This window comes from Molothrus aeneus, chromosome 7 (genome assembly GCF_037042795.1).
Source record: "Molothrus aeneus isolate 106 chromosome 7, BPBGC_Maene_1.0, whole genome shotgun sequence".
Classification (NCBI taxonomy): Eukaryota; Metazoa; Chordata; class Aves; order Passeriformes; family Icteridae; genus Molothrus; species Molothrus aeneus.
The window spans coordinates 19,622,833-19,643,370 of NC_089652.1; the positions used below are offsets into that span (position 1 = coordinate 19,622,833).

Here is a 20,538-nt window from a genome sequence, read left to right on the forward strand (position 1 = left end):
TTCTTTTCCATAGAAAGTGGTCGCCATGAATGCTACCCAGGAGAGTGGGCCTGCCCTGGATCAGGGCATTGCATTCCAATTGGGAAAGTGTGTGATGGAGCCGCAGACTGCCCTGAAGGAGAAGATGAAACGAACATCACTGCAGGCAGACACTGCAGTATGTATTAGAATGAAACACATACACAGACTAGCAGGAACATCAGCATTGACATCTTTTTACATTCGCCTTTTGTCTCCTAAACAATACTGAAATTTTGGAAGCTCGTGATTTTCACTGGCACTGTTTTGACTGGATGATCTGGAAGAGGCATATATGCTGCAAAAAGACCATTTCTTTTTTAAAAATTTGTACATGAAATTTCACAAATAAGGATTTTAACTCACTCTACATACCCTAAAATATGTTTGTGAAGTCAGGGAAGGGTGTGCTACATGCCTTCTTTGTTTAAATATCTGTTTGTCCCTTTGTGTAAGAAGTAATGATTTGTGCTGATCAGAACACAGCATTGAATCAGTATATCCTAAGCTTTGACTAATTCACTTTAAAGATTAGGATTTAAAAAAAAATCTTATTACCACGGATGTCTGTTTCTCCAGTTAATGGTACACTGCGTTTTTATGTTGGAGGCAATGAGCATGCATAGTTCCTGTTAATTTCACTCTAATCGTACAAATATCAAATTCCTCTGAGGACAAAGATGAGTGTATTTTAATTTGTAGGAAGATAAAAATTCCTATTAACAAAATCGTGCCTTTTGGAATAGGAGGGCAGAAAAAATAAGAGGAAATGAATCTTTATTGTAAAAAAGCACCTCTTGCTTTTATGAGTGGTTTGGTAGTTACAGCAGATACAAGCTGCAAAGCAAGACATTTAACAGAAGAATTTGAGGAAAAGGAAAATGCTGACTCTCACCTCCTTCTTTATCAAGTGTTTTGCAATCATAATTCAAGTGTTTTATAATCATTACTCGCTTGCCACTGAATTGTTTATTAAATACTAGTAGAATTAGTGAGGGAAAAATGAGAGAAGGGGGGAACCAAACGATAAAGAATCATTTGTCCATGAACACAATGCAAACAGTATATTCTAATACATTGGAATGATATACATATCCTTCTTAGTATAACATACTAGGGGTTTTTCACATAGACGAGTAAATGATGTGGTTATGTACCAATATATGGAGCTCAAAAATGTGTTGCTCATAAGCAGGTGTTGTGGAACCATGGAAAGTTTTGGGGCATTACAGATGGCTTCCTCTGGTCACCTTTTTACACAGCACTTGCCATTGGTGGTTCATATAAGATTGATGCTTATCCTTTAATTCTTCTAAAAAACTATTAAAAACACTACCTTCTCTTCTGTGTTCCATGCCCTTGCTTGCATGTATGTAAATGTATGTGATTTTGTAGAACTTTGTACATAATTTTCTCTGCAGATTAGTTTTAAGAAGCTGTACTTGAAATTGAAGGCTCATCATAGAAAAGACTTCAGCTTTGTAACTCAATAAGGCAGAAAGCTGTTCTTCTGTTATAGGAGTGTTTGTGAAATATTGTCTTTGCCTTTCAGACGTATCGCGCTGCGCTGCGCTGAGCTGCCAGTACCGCTGCCATTCCTCTCCCTCAGGAGGGATGTGCTACTGCCCTGCAGGATATACCATAAGCAGCAATGACAGTCGTACTTGTATTGGTGAGTAAAGCTCAGGGACTAGAGATATCCAGTACCTTCTCACAACCCATTGAGAGAGCTGGGGTTCCAGGAAGGCAAGTTAGTTCAAATTGTGTGGAGGTACTGACAAAGAGAAAATCCCACGAGTCAGCAAATGTATGAAAATTTTAGTAGCACAATGGCAGCATAGTGGCACAGAAACCAACCACAGAGATATCATAAAGACCTCTTTCACTTTGACCGAAAGACATAATGACAGCATGATTAGGTTTAAAAATATGTACTGCTGGATGGCTGGCTTATTATCAAGAGTTTTTACTGGTCTTTAAGTGTTTACATAGAGAGAATTTGTTCTGCCTCAGTAGTGTGTGTTGCATGCCTGGAAAAACAGTTAATGATTTTGAATTGATTGTTACTCTTGGAAAGTGGTTGTATATGCAGACAGCAGAACATTACATTTGAAAATAAAAAGGGTGTTTTGTATTTGCATTATGGAAAGGTTGTGTCTTCTGTGGGGTTTCAGTATATACATTATACATAATTTACATGAAAAAGAAGAATATTTACAAGAATGCAAGGGTAACTGTAAAGCTGCTGTAACTTGGTAGCACAAATGATTTATCTCAGCAGCTGGAAACTGAGTAGCTTCAGAATCATGAAAGTTAGCACTGCCTAATAAAAGGGGTAAATATCTGTTATGAGTGTTCAACCCAAGCTATGGTGTTTGTGCCATTAAAAAAGCATTTCAGATGCTCAGTCTCTAATGAGATTTTTATATTTTTGAGAATACTGGGTGTATTCTCAAAAGGCTGTATAAGCTGCAATGGCAGAATGGTTGCTCTTTATAGAGGCAGAGAAATAAGGCATGAAATTTCCTCCATTTATTCACGATTTGTGGGAAATACATGAAGGACACATTCCCAAACCTGGTGCAGTCTCAGAGAGTCTTCTGTTGTTTTTTTGACTGCCCTGTAAACCTAATTATCAGATTCTGGCTTGTAAATCTGAGTCAATGTATTTTGGTTTGCTGAAATCTAGGCATATATTTGTGACCAGAGCAAAACTTGTCAGGAAGGAATGGCTGACAGTCAGTACTGTATAATTCCAGTTCCAGTATTTTACCTATATGGTATTTTGCATGCTAAAAGGAACTTTTTCTTGCTGGTGGTGGTGCACAGACAGCTTTTAATTGTAAATCAGATACCTGTTAGCGTGGTACTAAATCTGAGCTAATAAACACTGCCTTCAAGTAGGACTTAAAGGCTTAAGCACTGCACTAAAATAAAGGTGGAGCTCACCTTCAGAGTGGGCTTAAATCCAGCCAAGTGTGTGTGCCAAGTATAGAGATCTTTTGCAGGAAAAATGCTTAATAGACATATTCTGTATTGTGGAAAGTAGACAATGAAATCCCTTCAAATGATTTTTCCTTTCTTCTGGCAGGTGTGGTTTAGATTTTTTTTTTTTTTTTTGGTTGGTTGGTTGGTTAGTATTTTTTCATGGGGGGCAGAATTGCAGGTAGGTCCTTGGGCAGGAAAGAGGGTTTTGTTATCCAGAAATACAGAACTGAAACACTGGAAAAACATGCAAACTCACTTTCCTCATGTAATAGTTTTGCAAATAGATATAAAGCAAACAGAGAGGACAAACTTGCAGCTTCTTAATTATGACATGAATTTTATACCAAGTGTTTTTTATAAATATGTCTTATTCACTTGACAGATTTTGATGACTGTCAGATGTGGGGTGTCTGTGACCAGCTGTGTGAAGATCGTGTGGGACACCACCAATGCCACTGTGTGGAAGGTTATTTCCTAGAGCATCACCGGCATTGTCGGGCCAACACTTCAGGTTAGTGCACTTCAAGTGTCTTGTTGAGCAAATAGATATAGCTAGGTAAAATGGAGTAGTTTTAATGTCTGTGCCATGCAGCTCTCTTTGATTTTAACTCTGCCCTTAAGGACTTACAGTCAGGACAGCTTTCAGAATGTCAGCAAATGTTAGAACTCTCTCTCTGCCAGCGTGTGCAAGTCGGTGTTGATTGCCTCATCAGGGCTGCTTCTCCTCTAATCAACAAATGTCTTTTAGGCTCCATTGTGTTTTCATCACTCCTGACTTCTGCAGAGTTGGGAGGTTATTGCCAGAGCACTCCTGAACAAAAAAAATTTCTTATTTCTGTGTTATGCTCTCTGTGGAACTTAGTGTTGTCAAGAAATCAGGAAACCTAATTTTTTCTAGAACTGTGCCTGAAGATGGTTTTGCTGAATGGTGAGATCAAACACTTGCCTGTGAGAGAAACCATGCTCTTGGCTTTGGGTGTCCCAGAGTCTGCACTCTGAAGAATACTAGTCTCTCAGAGAGTAGCTCCTCATCAGCTGTAGGCTCCTTCTCCTGGCCTGCTCAGTTCTGAAAGCAGGCCCCAGGAAACTGTAATTTGTGGAGGTGTAATGTCCTAACAGGCTGTAGTGTAAGGCATGTGCTCCTGCCTGTAGAGAATTGGTGGGAATGGGAATTTCTGTTTGGCATAGCTGATTAGGAGTCTTGTTTCTTAGAAAAGCAAAAACTGCTCAGTTCCCTCCCCCTTCCTTCTTTCTTCAGCCACCAGTCTTCAGCTCACCATTTTCTAAGTATTATTTCTCTCTCATAAATGGGAAAATTTTGTAGCTGCTGTCAGTCTGTTTCAGTGGGTTCATTTTAGCTTTAATAAAAATAGTCTTTTGGTGATTGCACAGGGGTTGTATAAAAGTTTTAGCTGGTATGGCTTTAAATACATGCTCCTGCCTGATTTGCTCCAAGTATACAAACACAAATCACAGCAAGTTAGTACTCACACAGAAACATTTATACAGGTTGTAGTCTGAGCATCTATTTAAAACTTTGTGTCCAGTGTGTATGAACCAATATGTATATATTGCAATGCCCCTTTGCAAAATATCTTGCCTGCAGAGTAATCATGTCTCTGTCCCTCCTGCTTTCAGCTGGTGTTGCATCGATTATTTTTTCCAATGGCCGTGATTTACTGATTGGAGATCTTTATGGAAGGAATTTTCGTACTTTGGTGCAGTCACAGAATCGTGGTATTGCAGTGGGAGTGGACTTTCACTTTTACCTGCACAGAATCTTTTGGACTGACACAGTGCAAGATAAGGTTGGTAAAAGTTTCAAGAAGAATGTAATTCTGTGTACCTGGAAGTAGAGAACTTCAAGAGGCAGAATGTGTTGATAGGCCCTCATTTTTTGAGAGCCAAAGCTGGCTGTATTTTTGTTTTCTAACAAAAAAGCTCCTTGAAATGTTTTATGTTAATGACTGCATTTTTTCAACTATACTATTACATGTGACTTATTAAACAAAGAATCCTATTATATGGGAATGTCTTGAGCAACTTTTAATTTTACTTGTGACTGAGTCCAAAACACTAATTAAGAGAAATAGTAGACATTCTTTCAAAACGGAACAAATTTTTCTTGGTAATTTTTGAAACATGATCATTTAAAATGTAAAAGCTGTGTGCCTTCCAAGATGATAAAAATCAGACTTCTTCATATACTTCAAATGACACTGTAATTGAGCTTGAATAACAAATATTGACAGTATTTTGTGTAATGAGCCAATATTGTGTTACTTTTCTCTTTTTTTTTTTTTAAGAGTAATTATTTTAGCTTCAAGACACTGTATAGCCAAGTAATTAAAAAAAAAAAACCAGTCTGGAGACTCTTGTGGAAGTTGGATTGCACCCTTGTTCTTTTTTTCTATGCATAACTTATGGAAGCCAAAGAAAATCTTAGATCAAATGCTGAAACTTCATAATCTTTGTCCTCATGTCGATTGTCATGCAGAGTGAAGGAGAATCTGTGACCTGGCTCCTGCTAGTGCCACTGATGGATCAATTTGATGTCACTGTCATAATTCTGAACCTACATATAGGACATCCAATAAAAACTACAGTTCTCACCACAGTTCCATGCTGGTTCTGTGGAAAGAACATTCACTGCATGGCTGTCAAGTAGAACAAGATTTGTGTGCACAGTTTTTGACTTGTTCACAGTTCTGGCATTTTTATTGTGGCTATAGTAGGTTCCTGTTGCTGCAGTTGTTTGTGAATGGCTGAATGTAGTCAGGGTCAAATCTGCACTTTTATGAGACAGGAGATTTATTCTGTCTTTGTAATAGATGTAAATAAAAGATAATATGGGGGTTTTTGCTGCACACCCCAGGTGGCCAGGACTGCCTTTTTATCTGCCCAATATAGTTTAATCCTAATTAATAATTAAGATTAATTAATCTAATTAAGTCCTAGCTAGACTATCCAGATGAAAACGTTTGCATTTAGAATTTTCTTAAATGATGAGTATTTCCATCCGATGTCCTAAAATAATATTACTAGGGCATTTTTTGTCTTTTGTTTTTCTTTTTTAAGTTTAAGACATTAGCTAAACCAGAAAATTGTGGGTTGTGCTTTGTGTCATCTTTATCTCATTTATTGTACTGCCAGATAACCTAATGCCCATAAGCTCTTTCATCAACAGTGTTTCCAAAGAACAGAGTAGACAGTTAAGTGGTTATCTTGATTATTGTTACTTGGAACTGAAGAATGTTTAAAATTATACAACTCTTTCAGCTCTTATTTTTCTTGCATATATTTTCTTGGTCATGTCTGTTTTCATTTAAATGCATTTCAAATCTCATGCTGTTGTTCCAAAAAAAAAAAATTATCTTTTCATATTACCCAATGTTATAATCACACAATTACTGTATATGTAAAATTATTGTATTTGGACTGTTTACTTCATGTAGCTCTGAACTTGCTTGTAAAATAACAGCATTATTCTTCTTGAGCAGGATCTCTTAAAATTAGCCTTAGATAAAGGAGACCACAAACTGAGAGCTCCTTTCTGTGAGGATGGACAGCTTTCCCTTACTTTCTTCATTTTGCTGGTTCCCCTTCGTGGTAGCTGTAGTAAGAGCTCCCCCTCTTGTTTCTGGCCACTGTTGAGAGCTTTACCAAAGCATGATAATTTATTTTCAATCAATAAAAATTCTGGGGTTTGCTAGATTCCAGGAAAGCAAATGCACTTTACTATTTTTTTTAACCATTTGCTACCAGACAAGGCTATTTTAGACTTTTATCTTGTCCAGTTTGCAGAAATGCTTGTTGAAGGGAAGCCTTCTGCAATTTTTGCATTGGTTTCCTGATTTTTGCAAAAAATCCTTACCCTAAGGAATAACTTAGAGAGTAACTTGCTTTTATTTGCCGGCAGATAGAGATATAGTTGTGGATTGGGGATCAATGTGATGATAAAAGAGAAATACCATGTCAAAACATCATGTGGGTACTGACAATGTTTGTATTGTTTTCAGGTTTTTTCTATTAATATTGATGGCTCTGATTTCCAAGAAGTTTTAAATATTTCAGTTGACACACCTGAAAATCTAGCAGTGGATTGGGTTAACAATAAGCTATATGTGGTTGAGACCAGTGTGAACAGAATAGATATGGTTAACTTGGATGGAACAAACCGTGTGACTCTTATTGCTGAAAATCTTGGAAATCCTAGAGGAATAGCACTTGATCCAACTGTTGGGTAAGTGATACTTATCAGATAATGGGAAAAGATGTCAGAAATTCCCTTATCCCCATGTAAATGGAAAACAACTAGGAAAACAGCAAGAGTAGTCATTTTAGAATCAGATATAAAATATTTTGAACATTTGCATTCTATCCTAACCTATTCTGCACCTTAATTAATGAGAGGACTGTGCAGTCCATTTATTTATAATGTGTGGAATCTGTTTCATGGCTGGAGTTCTGTGTGCATGAGCAGCACTGAAAATTGGACCTTTGGAATTGCCCTGTAGAGGAGTATTATCCTTAAAGATTTCAGTTATGGTAGAACCCACAGATCTCCTACTATCTGAAATAAGGAGATGGAATGAAGCCAGGAAAGTTAGTGTCTCCTAATCCATATGCTTCACAAGTATATGTGAACCATGAAAACGTGGATCTTCCGAGAATGGGAAGAGGAATTTCACGCAACTTGGAGCCATGGCTGCTGCTTTCATGATGCAACTGTTTGTCACTGGTTTATTTCTGGCAGTAAAATTAAGTCTGTGATTTACTAAAGAAAACTAGTACTTCTGAGGTCTTTTGGGTGAAAGCATGCTTCTTTATGGATTTATTCTATTAAAGAAAATGAAAATTACTTTTTGTGTAGCAAGTATAAAGTATGTTGTCATAGTATGTCAGAAACAAATTCTCTTCTGTAAGGGTGCTGGTTTTAAATTCCATGTGAAATGCTGGGGTTTCTTATAAAATGTCAAAGAAATGTGACCTTTTTTCTTTTTTATCTCTTTATAGTTATTTGTTTTTCTCAGACTGGGACAGTCTGTCTGGTGATCCTAAAGTGGAAAGGGCCTTCATGGACGGCACAAATCGTCAGGATTTGATAAAAACAAAATTAGGCTGGCCTGCTGGAATAACCCTGGATATTGTGTCAAAGAGGCTTTACTGGGTTGACAGCCGGTTTGATTACATTGAGACTGTAACTTATGATGGACTTCAAAGGTAGGTGAAATATTATTCCTTGGAGGCTACAGATACACTGATTGTTTTATGTCTAGTTAAAAAAAAGATTTCTCTAACAAAACGAGATACACAAAGGATGAAAATTCCAACACAATGAATGTGATGCACCTTTGTCTCTATGGTGTCATGCTGCTTCTAGACATTCTTTAATTCATTATTCTTTGCTCTTTTTTGACCTTGAATGCCTCTTGCCCTTATTTTATAATGTAATTTTATAGTCCACCAGTACAGTACACATTTTTAGAGCATTTGCCTTTTATTATTTTTCAGTTATATTAATTATTTTCTATCATAATTTCTTTGCATTTTTTTCATGAATGAATTTATATGAACTATCCCACATCAAAACACTAATTTGTGTGATAAGTAATAAATGCTTTTGTTACATTTTATAAATCTTTGCTGTCAAAAGTTAAGTCATCCTTCACCTTATTATGATGCTGGGGAAACTAAATCACAGCATGCAAGAAGGGAGTCCTTGAGTTTTTATGGGACTGTGTCTTACAGCATAGTGTTGTTTAGAAGCCTGCTTATCTCTGTATCTCTGATTAGTATCTGCTATTCAAAACAAGAAAAAATGTCCCCTTTTAGCATACCTTCTATATGTTGACTTCAAAAAACAGTCTTCTGCTCATTTGACAGGTCTATTGTTCAATGTATTTTTTCACTTACTAAATTATAAAATTAATGTTGGTATCTTTTCTCCTCTCATCTTTACTCACTGTATTTTCTTGGAATTTGCTACCACTTTTTCTCTATTTTCACTGCTGTATCTTTTAGGTTGATGAATTGTATGTTTAGCTTTTTCTCTTCAGTTCATTTGATCTTTTTAGTTTGAACTTTAGTAGCTTCTCTGTTAAAACAAAAACCAGTGAGTGGATTAAAAATACTGCATCCTTTCTTCTGTTAATAATGTTATTGTCTAGGTAATATTTGATAAATAATGTTAAACATCTTTATAACAGGAAAACAGTAGCTCATGGAGGCTCACTGATTCCTCATCCATATGGAATCACTCTATTTGAACACAATGTTTATTTCACTGATTGGACCAAAATGGCAGTGGTGAAAGCTAACAAATTTTCAGAATCTAACCCTCAAGTGATCTACCAGTCTTCACTGAGACCTTATGGAGTGACAGTTTACCACGCTGCCAGGCAGCCATTTGGTAAGACCACAAGTAGATTATGAAGGGAGATTTAGGAAGTATGTTACCGAAAACTGGTAAAAATTATGAGACTTTTACTTTGCTGTAAGGAGCCGTAATTATGATACATAGATTTGTATTGTAAAACTGGGCTAATTTTTAACAGTCAGTTGTTTCGTCCAACTCCTGTAGCTGATGAACTGTCAAATCCAACATTCAAGAGTAGGGGGAGCTTTATAAATAGATTGATACTTGGTGGAGTCAAACCTGTGGGTCTGAGTAGAATTGGTGTTTAGGACTTTTTTTCTCAACACTGCAATGAATGCAGTGAAAAGGCTACCAGTATTCAATTAATTCTGTGAGATATAGTTCTGAAGTAGGTCTATGGTGCAGAAAACTATAGCCCAAATTATGGCCTTAATGCTTTGTGTTGAGTGTCTCTGTATAAGCTGAATTCCTTAATGATGGTTACCTCTGATGTGATTTTGGTGCATTCCACATTAGATCTGGTGGGGTATATTGTCCATGGGATGTAACTCTCACATAATCCACATGATTTATTGTGGATGTTGGAGAAAATCCTGAAAAATCAAGATAATGATGCCATTTGGTTGATAGAGGAAGTTATAATTCTATCTGTATTATTTTCCAGTAAGAAATCCTTGTGGAAGTAATAATGGGGGATGTGAACAGGTCTGTGTTCTCAGCCACAAAACAGATAATGATGGCCTAGGTTATCGCTGCAGGTGTACCCTGGGCTTTGACCTACACGTGGATGGACGGCATTGTGTTGGTAAGAAAATGCCTTACAACTGTTGCAAGTAATGCTACTCCATTAGCTCTAGAACTGTTTCTAGAACATCTTTCTTCAGTAGCTTCAATATACTGAGGGCTTTTTGTCTTGTCACCACGACTCTTTTTGACAGCTTTAAATGTAGTCATTTCTGCTGATGCTCTTTTCAAGCCACAACTTCAACTCACCTCCTTTAATGAGGATTTTGAGTTAAATATGGAATATATGTAGGCAGCTGTATGATTGAGCTCTTAATCCTGATATCAAGCATGAATGCTTGCTAATATGCAGATTTTGCATTATTTTGAACATATAAGCCTGCTTTCCTGTGGAGTGCTGCACAGATTAGGTTGGTCTTCTCCCTTTGAACACATGGCAAGAATAATAGACACAGGTTTAGAGCTGTGTGTTTCCATCAGCAATCTTCTGCTTCCTGTTTGAGTACAGAATTGTCACTGATGCACATTTACTATGACTGTCTACTGACAAAGTATGTCATATATGTTGTCTATAATTTTAGTATTTAGCCATTCATTTATCTGGATACCCCAGGTATTATCTAGTTTTATGGTGGCTTGACAAAGCCTGTGACTTATTTTTTTATAGATTATTATAAAGAGAAGAGTACAGAAGATGATTTCTGCTTCCATAGGCACAATGTTTGCTTTTAAAGTGTATTATGACCACAGTAACAATGAAAAAAGAATACTTGACCACATTACATAATATTTTGGATAGGGTTTTGGTTTTCTTCCTCAGTTTTAAGTCTTGTCAGTATTTAAATCCCTATTTTCTCATTCTTCTTTTTCTACTTTCAGGCTATTAGTGTTGTCAAAATAAAACAAAAGTTTTCTTAATGCTCAGGTGTCCTCCCTTGTGAATCAGTAAAGCCTGTGTCTGATTTTTCCTTTCACAGCTGTGCGACAGTTTCTGCTGTTTTCATCGCAGACGGCAGTGCGGGGAATCCCATTCAATCTCTCTACCCAGGAAGATGTGATCATACCTGTTACAGGGAGCCCTTCATACTTTGTTGGAATCGACTTCTCTGCTCAGGATGACACAATTTTTTTTTCAGACACAAGTAAAGACATGATCTATAAACAGAAAACTGATGGTTCAGGTGAGAATCATGCTTGGGAATTGTAGAGTAATTATGGTAAGGAGACTGTAATATTTATTTTTCTAAAAAAAATAGTGAAAAGTCACATTATGAGATATACAGATAAATCTCAGTGTGACCCCAGTAACCTGGAAAATGTTTCTCAAAAATGTTTGTACAACTCATATTAAGCTTGTTGAATCATATCTGGAGAGCAGCATGTTTGCTATGATACTGTAATATAGAAAAAGATTATTAACTTAGTGAGATTTTTGGAAATCCTATTTATGCTAGTGTAAAGAATGTTTCTCTCCAATTTATAACGATGATCAAATGTCAGCGTATAGTCTTCTGCACTTGCTTGCTGCCTTGGGTCAGGTCAATGGTAGACTGCAGCTGACCATTATTATGCAAAGAGTAGATAAAGTCTGGCTGTTGAGCAAGATGTCGTTACTGCACTGACCTTATTGAGCTTCATTTGTAAAATCCTCAGTGTAAACTTAGTGACAGATTTTTCTCTGACCTTTGGCTAGTCTTTATTTCCCCTCTTTTCCAGTTGTGCTCATAGACATACACCTTCTTTGTCTAGAGCAAAGGGCACCTCTCCCCTCCCCATAGTTATTTGTCTTTATTTTAAGTAGCACAGAGGTAGCATTTTTATCAAGGGGAACCACAAGTTTTGTCAATAGAATACTGCACTCATGTTATTTCCCCTGCTCCTAAACACTTGCAATCGTGTGTGTTACAAATTCTAGGAAGAGAGATCTTGACTGCTAATAGAGTGGAAAGTGTTGAAGATTTAGCTTTTGATTGGATCTCAAAGAACCTCTACTGGACAGATCCTCGATACAGGAGCATTAGTGTGATGAGGCTGGCAGATAAATCCAGGAGAGCTATTGTTCAGAATTTAAATAATCCTCGTTCAATAGTGGTTCACCCTGTTATTGGGTAAGTTTAGATTCTCATTTTAAATTATATGTACAAATTTATGGTTTAAACAGAACTGGTGAGATTAGATTTACATCTGATTCTGGATTTTTGTTCTTTTCAAAATACCATCTCTTTTCAGTTGTCTTGTCTTTATTTTGTTTGTTTTGTTCCAGCCTAGGATTCAGCACCCAGAGGAAAGGGCATGGTGAGAGAGATTGCACGTGACAGAAGCACTCAAAAGAACTCTCTTTAAAAGCACTATGTTTTTTTCCTTTTACTCCTGTTCATTGATAAAAAGGCAAAAGAACTTGGTTTCTTTGTATCACTCACAAAGCTATTTCTTGTAGTTGAAAGATGGAGTTTGCTAAATTGTTTTTAATATACTTTCAATTTCCAGACTGCTAACATTGATTCTATAGTTTTATCTCTCTGAATTTCTTTATTTGAACCATATTGGATACTACTGTTTTATTTGATACAGACTTTAAAATATGTGACTCCATACACAAAATAAACCCTGCTTTTCTTTGATGGAACTGTCTCCTTTCAAATTCCATACTCTGTGTTCTCTCCCAATGCCTAGGCAGTGTTTCTTTCACAGCATAGTTTGGCTTCATAATGTTGTACTACTGAATTTCTTGATTCTTGGATATTGATTTTTCATGAGTAACCAAATTGACTATTTTGAAAGTAATCTCATAACAATAATGTTGAACCTGGATCCTTGGATATCCCAACATTTTTTGTTTGCTGCTTTATAAAATTATTTAACATTAACTTCAACTCTTTGTAAGCATAAGTTAAATGGATCTGGAGAAAATTCTTTGTAGTATTCATGCTGGAAGATGCATTTTTTATTGTTTCTATTTATCTGTCAGTAATTACATGAGAACCTTAACAACTTTAATCAAGTTATGGATATTTTATATCTAAAGGACCAAAATACTTCCAAATATTCTGGTGATTGTATACAGGAAAAATATGAATTGTTGGTACTACTGCCAATTGAGGAGAGGGACAACACAAAATGGTATTTTTTAAAGTTATGCAAAGGATGTCATACAAAGAAAAATGTTAATGCTGTTTCAAATGTTTGCTCTGTTTAATCACATGATATAATTTAGTTTATGTGTCTTCTGACATGCGTTCTTTCAGGTACATATTTTGGACAGATTGGTTCCGTCCGGCAAAAGTCATGAGGGCCTGGAGCGATGGATCCCATGCCTTGCCAATTGTCAATACTACGCTAGGCTGGCCCAATGGCCTCGCCATTGACTGGAGGTAAGGGCAACGCGGAAGGCAGAGAAGCTTTCTGAGCAAACATGGTTCTTCCTTTAAACTGTTAGGGAGTAAAAATAAAGGAATGATGTCAGATTGCATGCACTGGCACTCTTTTATTGAAGACTTATCTTTCAATTGGTTGAAAAGCCTTAAAATATAAGGTTTTCTCAGAGTCCCTCCCCACACTCCCCAGTAGCTTCTTGTAGGTTGAAGATTATTATTTAAGAAAATGCTAGTGCTTTGTAATGGACGTAATGTCACTTAAAAAGATATAACATTTTCATATAACATTTTCATTATTTCTAGTTCTCTGAGGCTGTACTGGGTGGATGCTTTTTTTGATAAAATTGAGCACAGCACCTTTGATGGGCTGGACAGACGGACTCTTGAACATATTACTCAGATGACTCACCCATTTGGCCTTACAATTTTTGGAGGTAAGTCTGGCACCGAAAAATATTATCTATTATTACCACAGATTTTTCTTTTCATATGGTGAACATATGAAAGTTTGTGACACAAAATGGCAGAGATTTTGCAATACTGATTTTCCCAAAAAAGCACTCTTGAAACTTCCTACTAAAGATATGTGTCTAGTACTTCTTGCTTGTTTTTAGAACTGGTTTTGTGTATATTTATTTTAAAATAATTTTAGATAGGTCAGGTAATTCATGTAGTGCAACAAGTCAGATATGCTGTACTAATTATAGCTTCCAAGGTGAGCTGTTCATGCTGAACAGACAAAGTCAAACACCACTCCAGAGATGGTCAACATTTCAGGATTTCTAACAATTATATGTAAAGTTTGTTACTGGATTTATGTTGTGTCTGAAGAAAGATGTCAGTATGTGACCTTTTTTGATCATGTATAAAAATATCTTCAAAAATACTCTAACATTTTCTGTGAAGTAGTCTTAATGAATTACTTAAAATTTCCTTGGAATTTGAAATTCTAGTTGAATTTTTTGAGCCAATGTCAATAAAATTTGAGAGGGCTTCCCTAAGTTATGTAAGTTATGTCTGCCTATGACTGAAGGCTCACTTTGACAGCATTATAAGTGGTGAAGGTCCTTTTGTCTTTTTCATGAAACAATTATGAAAAATGGTTAAATTTTCATGAAAATTCTTCTAAAGTTTTTTATGATACTTGATCTTTTATGCCATATTTCTGTATAATACGTTAAATATTTTTCAAAACAGGTTATGCCTATTTCACTGATTGGAGACTTGGTGGAATAGTTCGAGTAAGGAAGTCTGATGGAGGAGAAATGACTATTATTAGGAGGGGCATTAGTAACATCATGCATGTTAAAGCATACGACGCTCATTCCCAAATAGGTGAGCCTCTTTCTTCTGCAGAGGGAGGATGTGAGGTAGGGAATAAGAGACAAAATGTCAGGACAGCAGATTTCCATTTTCAATGCTATGAATGGATTCACTGAATCATAACTGACATGCGCAGGAGGCAGCATAGGCACTTGCAAGCACACATTGTTTATTTCCAGTTGTTTAAATCCGTTGTTTTATTGCATCCAGTCACTGCTTTGTGACTGGATGCAATTTCCCTCTATGCCTTCTATTACTGTACTTAACAATTAAGCAAAATGAATTTATGATCCCATTGTGTTTTGTGTAATTGTATCACCAACTGCAACTTTGTATTTCTCCTTTTCTGGTTGAAGTTTTATTTAAACTAAATTATTTATTTTGAGGAATTGGGTAAATGTTTATTAATCAAATTACTATTCTTCAAGTAATTACTATGTATAAATCACTAATTTTTTCTTATTTTCTCATTTTCTCAAATTCTATGCGATTGTATGATCTAAGCCAAGGATTTGGTATTTAGATAATTTTGTGAAACAGCCAATACACTCATCAAACATATGATTTAATCTAAGGTTCACAGACTACTTGGTATCAAAAGATTGATCTGTTCTCGCAGCCTTGATCAGACAGAGATTCTCTTTTGTGGTAGTATATTTATTTCCAGACAGTTGCTGAAAATTGTCAGAAAATTGGATGAAATTTAATAGTATGTTTTTGTCTTCCATAAACATTTATGTCAGGAAGAGTATATGGAATCCAACACTCTTTTATGATACTGCTACTATTGCTGTCACTGAGCTTGACCTTATTGTGCAGTGTATGCAAAACCAGGACTTGCTACAGCACTTTTTTTACAGTTATTGTGCACTTGTAATAGTTGCCAAGATGTTATCTGCAGTGTGTGCATTGATCTTCTCTATCACTATTTAAGGCTCTAACTACTGTAATAGAGGCACAAATCCCAATGGAGACTGCAGCCATTTCTGCTTCCCAGTACCAAACTTTCAGAGAGTTTGTGGGTGTCCTTATGGCATGAAGCTGGCTCTGAATCAACTGACATGCGTTGAAGATCCATCCAATGAGCCACCCACTTTGCAGTGTGGCTCCCACTCATTTTCCTGTGGTAATGGAAGATGTGTGCCTCGATACTATCAGTGTGATGGTGTTGATGATTGCCATGATAACAGTGATGAACAAAACTGTGGTTCTTTAAGTAAGTAATCCCTGTAACCTGCAGTTAGTGTTCCTTGTTTGCAGTTCAGGAAATTTTATGGGTCAGTATGGCTTCATTGGAATAAATTCCAATTTTTTAGTGTTGCATCTGTGAATCTGAAATCTCCCTGGGAAATTAGTTACTTTGGAAATTACTTGGAATATAATTAGTTACTTTGGAAATTATATCATAGTAATACAGGATTCAGTCTCAGCCACCTAAACAGTGCATGAAAATATTCATATCTCGCCATTCTCAAAATTCAATTTACAGAGTAACAAAAATTTACTTTCTAAAGAAAAATGTTGTCTTTATTCTTATTTTTTGGTAAATTTTGAAAGATATTGAAAAATCAATAGCTTGCCTAATTTGGATGCATGGAGAGGAGCAAGCCATCTTAGTATAGATGAAGACACTTCAAAAATAGCACCATAAGAAAAACAATAAAACCATCTACATTGCCTAACCTTCCTCTAAGATAATAGTGGCACCTTTTATTTCACTTAACATCAGAATAAAAGATTTGTTTTTCATAATATTTGTTTTTCAAAATATTCATAATATTTTCATAATATTTCATAATATATATTCATAATATAATATTAATAATATTCATATTTCATAATATGAATTAGATTATTTCAATAATCTATTTGCTACATCTGGATTTTAACCGTTAAGTAAATTAAAAACACAGTGGTTCATTTCCTGGTTTTACAGTAGAGTAAATATTTTGTTGTTCAAGTAAATGAGAGAACAGTGGGATAATCACAGTTGATAAGGAATTGAAGAGAGGATAAGATACTGAAGATATTGAAGAGGCTTTTATGACATATGTGATGCTTCTTCAGAGTTAATTATTTTAAATCACAAACAAGAAAATAGGACAGAGTAGTAAAATGTGCTCCCTAATGCACAGGACTAACTAGTATGACTGAGGTATAAACTGTTTCTTATTAATGGGCCATTTTAGAATAACTAGAATATCTTCTGGGGAAAAGTATAAAGCAAATGGTCACTAGAAGATGTTCCTTTTCTTGTTCTTTAGATTGTTGTCGAGTGGTTAACTGTTTAATTTTTTATTGCTTCTTGCAGTTTAAGAAAAGCTTGTAAGTATTCTGTTCAGTTCTGCAGCATGTTGCATAACAGACATTTTAATTCTAAGCAATGTCCACTTTGGAATTTGATGCATATTTTAGGCGTTCTCTAAGTGTAATGAATGTACTGATAACTGCTGCAGGAAAGGCAAGTTTTGAAGATCTTTATAAAGACTTTTTTTTTTTTATTCAGACAATACTTGTGCTTCTTCAGCTTTTACCTGTGCCAGTGGACAGTGTATTCCGGGTCGCTGGCATTGTGATAAACATAATGACTGTTTTGATGGCAGTGATGAATTGAATTGTCCTACACAAGGACCCTCTTCATGCCCTGCAACCCAGTTCACCTGTGATAATAGAAGATGTATTCCAAGAATCTGGCTATGTGATACTGATAATGACTGTGGTGATGGCTCAGATGAAAAAAACTGCAGTGAGTATTATGACTATCTGTTGTTTTTATAGTCAGCTGTGCATATCTTCATAGATATATTTGTTGGTATAAGGACAATAAATGAAATTGGGAAAAAAGGACTAGTATCTAATTTAGACTGATATTTTGTAGTCTTTTAGATGTGGAAAACTTGTCTAATTTGAAGTTCCAGGGCCAAGTAGAATGCAGAGAAATACTTAAAAAAATTAAAAGGGCAAATGTGATAATCATAATCATGGTGCTGCATAATGTCATCCACTGTATTAGCAAAAAGCAGTTGAAGCTGAGATGTTCTAAACACCTGCTTCATGAGTGATCTCACTGATGGCTTATGGTGTAGTCAGCTAACCTAGGCTTGAAGTTTTTACCAGACGAAGATAGTAGCTTTTTCATATACTTTCTTTTGAGCTATTTACTACTATGTGGAATCTTTTTTTTTTTATTTTCCATGAGCCCAAGCCTACATATAAATGAAAAATTACCTGATATTAGTGCTTATAATTTATATGATTGCTAGTTGCTGTATTATATGCTGCAAGTTAGGGATAATGTTTTTCTACTTTCTCAGCAATATGCTGATTTCAAAAGAGAGGAAATAAACACATTTGCATTTATTGTCATTCTTAATAGCTTTCACAGGTACTTGTGAACCCAGGCAATTCCAGTGCCCAGACCATCGCTGTATTGACCCATTCTATGTCTGCGACGGGGACAAAGATTGTATAGATGGTGCTGATGAGCGTGACTGCAGTAAGTGTAACTTTCTTTGTGTAATGTCTCTTTATTGTTTCCTCCCACTTGCCCCCAAAGGAGTCCTTGGTCATCTCATATTACCAGCTCCAAGACAGCATAATAAACCTATCCATAAATTAATCCTGTTTGTGATGCTTTTGATCTCTGGGCTGCTTGTGGAGGGCTGAAATCTGTTTCCTCTGTTTTCTGTGAATTGCAAAGTCACTGCATTTTCTGTGTCTTAGGGAAATAATGGTCTTCAGTGGAATTGATACCATATCAGACTTAAGCACCTGTAGGATAAATCTGATGCAGTCTAGCTCTGTAAAATAAATAAATAACATTCAATATTTTTAAATTTTGTAGTATATAACTGCAGTGCCACAGAGTTTAAATGTCTAAGTGGAGACCAGTGTATCAGCACCTATTACCAGTGTGATGGTGTTTTTGACTGTAATGATCACTCAGACGAGGCCAATTGCCGTAAGTATATTGATGCTGAAAGAAATACTTCAGTTATTAAGTGATGCTTTTGGAAATTTCCTTTAATCTGTTATGTAAAATACTGTCCTTGAAATCTTAATATTCTTTTCAGGGAAACTTGTCTTTACATCATTTTCCTGAGCAGGAATTTCAAACACAGGTTCCAGTGTAAGAATATCATAGAATCATAGAATGGCTTGGGTTGGAATGAACCTTAAAGATCATCTAATTTCAACCCCCCTGCCATGGGCAGAGACACCTTTCACTAGACCAGGTTGCTCAAAGCCCCATCCCACCTGGTCTTGAACACTTCCAGGGATATGGCATCCACAATTTCTCATGAAAACCTGTTCCAGTGCCTCACCTTCCTCACAGCAAAAAAATTTATTCCTAATATCTGATCTAAACCTGTTTTCTTTCAGTTTGAAGCCATTCTTCTTTGTCCTGTAACTACATACCCTTGTAAAAATTTTCTCCCCATCTTTCAGTACCTGAAGGGAGCCTATAAGAAAGGCCACAATAAGGTCACCCCTAAGCTTTACTCTTTTCCAGGCTGAACAATTTTAATTCTTTTAGTCTTTTCTTGTAGGAGAGGTGCTTCATCCCTCTAACAATCTTGGAATAGACTAAGCAGATTATGCTGGCAAGAGTAGATGGCCCAAACAAAGAGGACAGTTTGCATTCCTTTTGGCTATAACATTTTGTTTTACTTGGCATTTCAGTCTCAGGATTTTAAAGCAAAATAAAGTTTATTAATATGAAAACCTGGTATTAATGAGAGTTATATTGAAACTTTTTTTTTTAGTAATTTTTTATACTTAAATTAGTCAAAATGCTACAACACAGGGTGGTGAAAGAGAAACTGATTTTCTGTAGCTTTGGACAGGTACATAGGTATAAATATGTGCTTGCTTAAAGTATAACAGTAGTTGAATTGCCTTGTTGACCACATTATAAAGTAGGAATTAAATTAGTCACATTTTGAAATGTCAAAATTGACTGACTGTGAATCTATGCCCTGATCTAAAAGCAACACATTTCTTAATAGCACTGTAACTAGTTACATAAGAGATGAATACACATAGTGGTTTTGCTTCTCTGTCTAAAATTGAAACAGCTTCTGAACTGTTGAATGTCACTGTTCTAGCTACAAGACCACCAGGGATGTGCCACCAGCATGAATTCCAGTGTCAATCAGATGGCAGTTGTATTCCTGATCACTGGGAATGTGATGGCCATGTTGATTGTGCAGATGGCTCAGATGAACATCACAGGTGTCCTCCCAGAACATGTCCTCCCTCGCTTTTCCGCTGTGATAATGGCAATTGTGTGTACCGAGCGTGGATCTGTGATGGGGATAACGACTGCAGGGATATGAGTGATGAGAGGGATTGTCCAACTCAGCCCTTCCGCTGCCCCAGCTGGCAGTGGCAGTGTCCAGGTCACAGTATCTGTGTGAATCTCAGCAAAGTATGTGACAATTCTGCTGACTGTCCTAATGGAGCTGATGAATCCCCACTGTGCAGTAAGTTACTCTTCAAGTATCTACTGTAGACTATGTGTCATGTCGTCAGGAAGAAATGAAATACTCAGCATGCTCTATTTAATGTCACAATGTTTCTGGTGGAAATGTAAGCACAATGTAATTTGAACTCACATTTCTAAGTAGAACTTGCTTCCAGTGAAAAGATACTGCAATGATGACTGAGGAATTCATTCGCTATGTCCAGTCTTGTGCTCTGAATTCCAGT

General features: G+C 36.2%; 1 protein-coding gene across 1 annotated transcript in view; it reads left to right on the forward strand.

Annotated features, from left to right (window-relative positions):
* LRP2 (LDL receptor related protein 2) overlaps positions 1 to 20,538 on the forward strand; it is a 110,872-nt gene that overhangs the window by 29,301 nt on the left and 61,033 nt on the right. The window contains exons 8-25 of the mRNA XM_066553177.1: positions 14 to 157; positions 1,571 to 1,690; positions 3,389 to 3,517; positions 4,645 to 4,814; positions 7,026 to 7,249; positions 8,023 to 8,229; positions 9,216 to 9,418; positions 10,050 to 10,190; positions 11,107 to 11,310; positions 12,045 to 12,237; positions 13,375 to 13,500; positions 13,807 to 13,937; positions 14,701 to 14,838; positions 15,761 to 16,042; positions 17,333 to 17,572; positions 18,203 to 18,322; positions 18,671 to 18,787; positions 19,935 to 20,312. Coding sequence (XP_066409274.1) covers positions 14 to 157; positions 1,571 to 1,690; positions 3,389 to 3,517; positions 4,645 to 4,814; positions 7,026 to 7,249; positions 8,023 to 8,229; positions 9,216 to 9,418; positions 10,050 to 10,190; positions 11,107 to 11,310; positions 12,045 to 12,237; positions 13,375 to 13,500; positions 13,807 to 13,937; positions 14,701 to 14,838; positions 15,761 to 16,042; positions 17,333 to 17,572; positions 18,203 to 18,322; positions 18,671 to 18,787; positions 19,935 to 20,312 — 3,267 coding nt within the window. The remainder of the gene's footprint in view (positions 1 to 13; positions 158 to 1,570; positions 1,691 to 3,388; positions 3,518 to 4,644; positions 4,815 to 7,025; positions 7,250 to 8,022; positions 8,230 to 9,215; positions 9,419 to 10,049; positions 10,191 to 11,106; positions 11,311 to 12,044; positions 12,238 to 13,374; positions 13,501 to 13,806; positions 13,938 to 14,700; positions 14,839 to 15,760; positions 16,043 to 17,332; positions 17,573 to 18,202; positions 18,323 to 18,670; positions 18,788 to 19,934; positions 20,313 to 20,538) is intronic.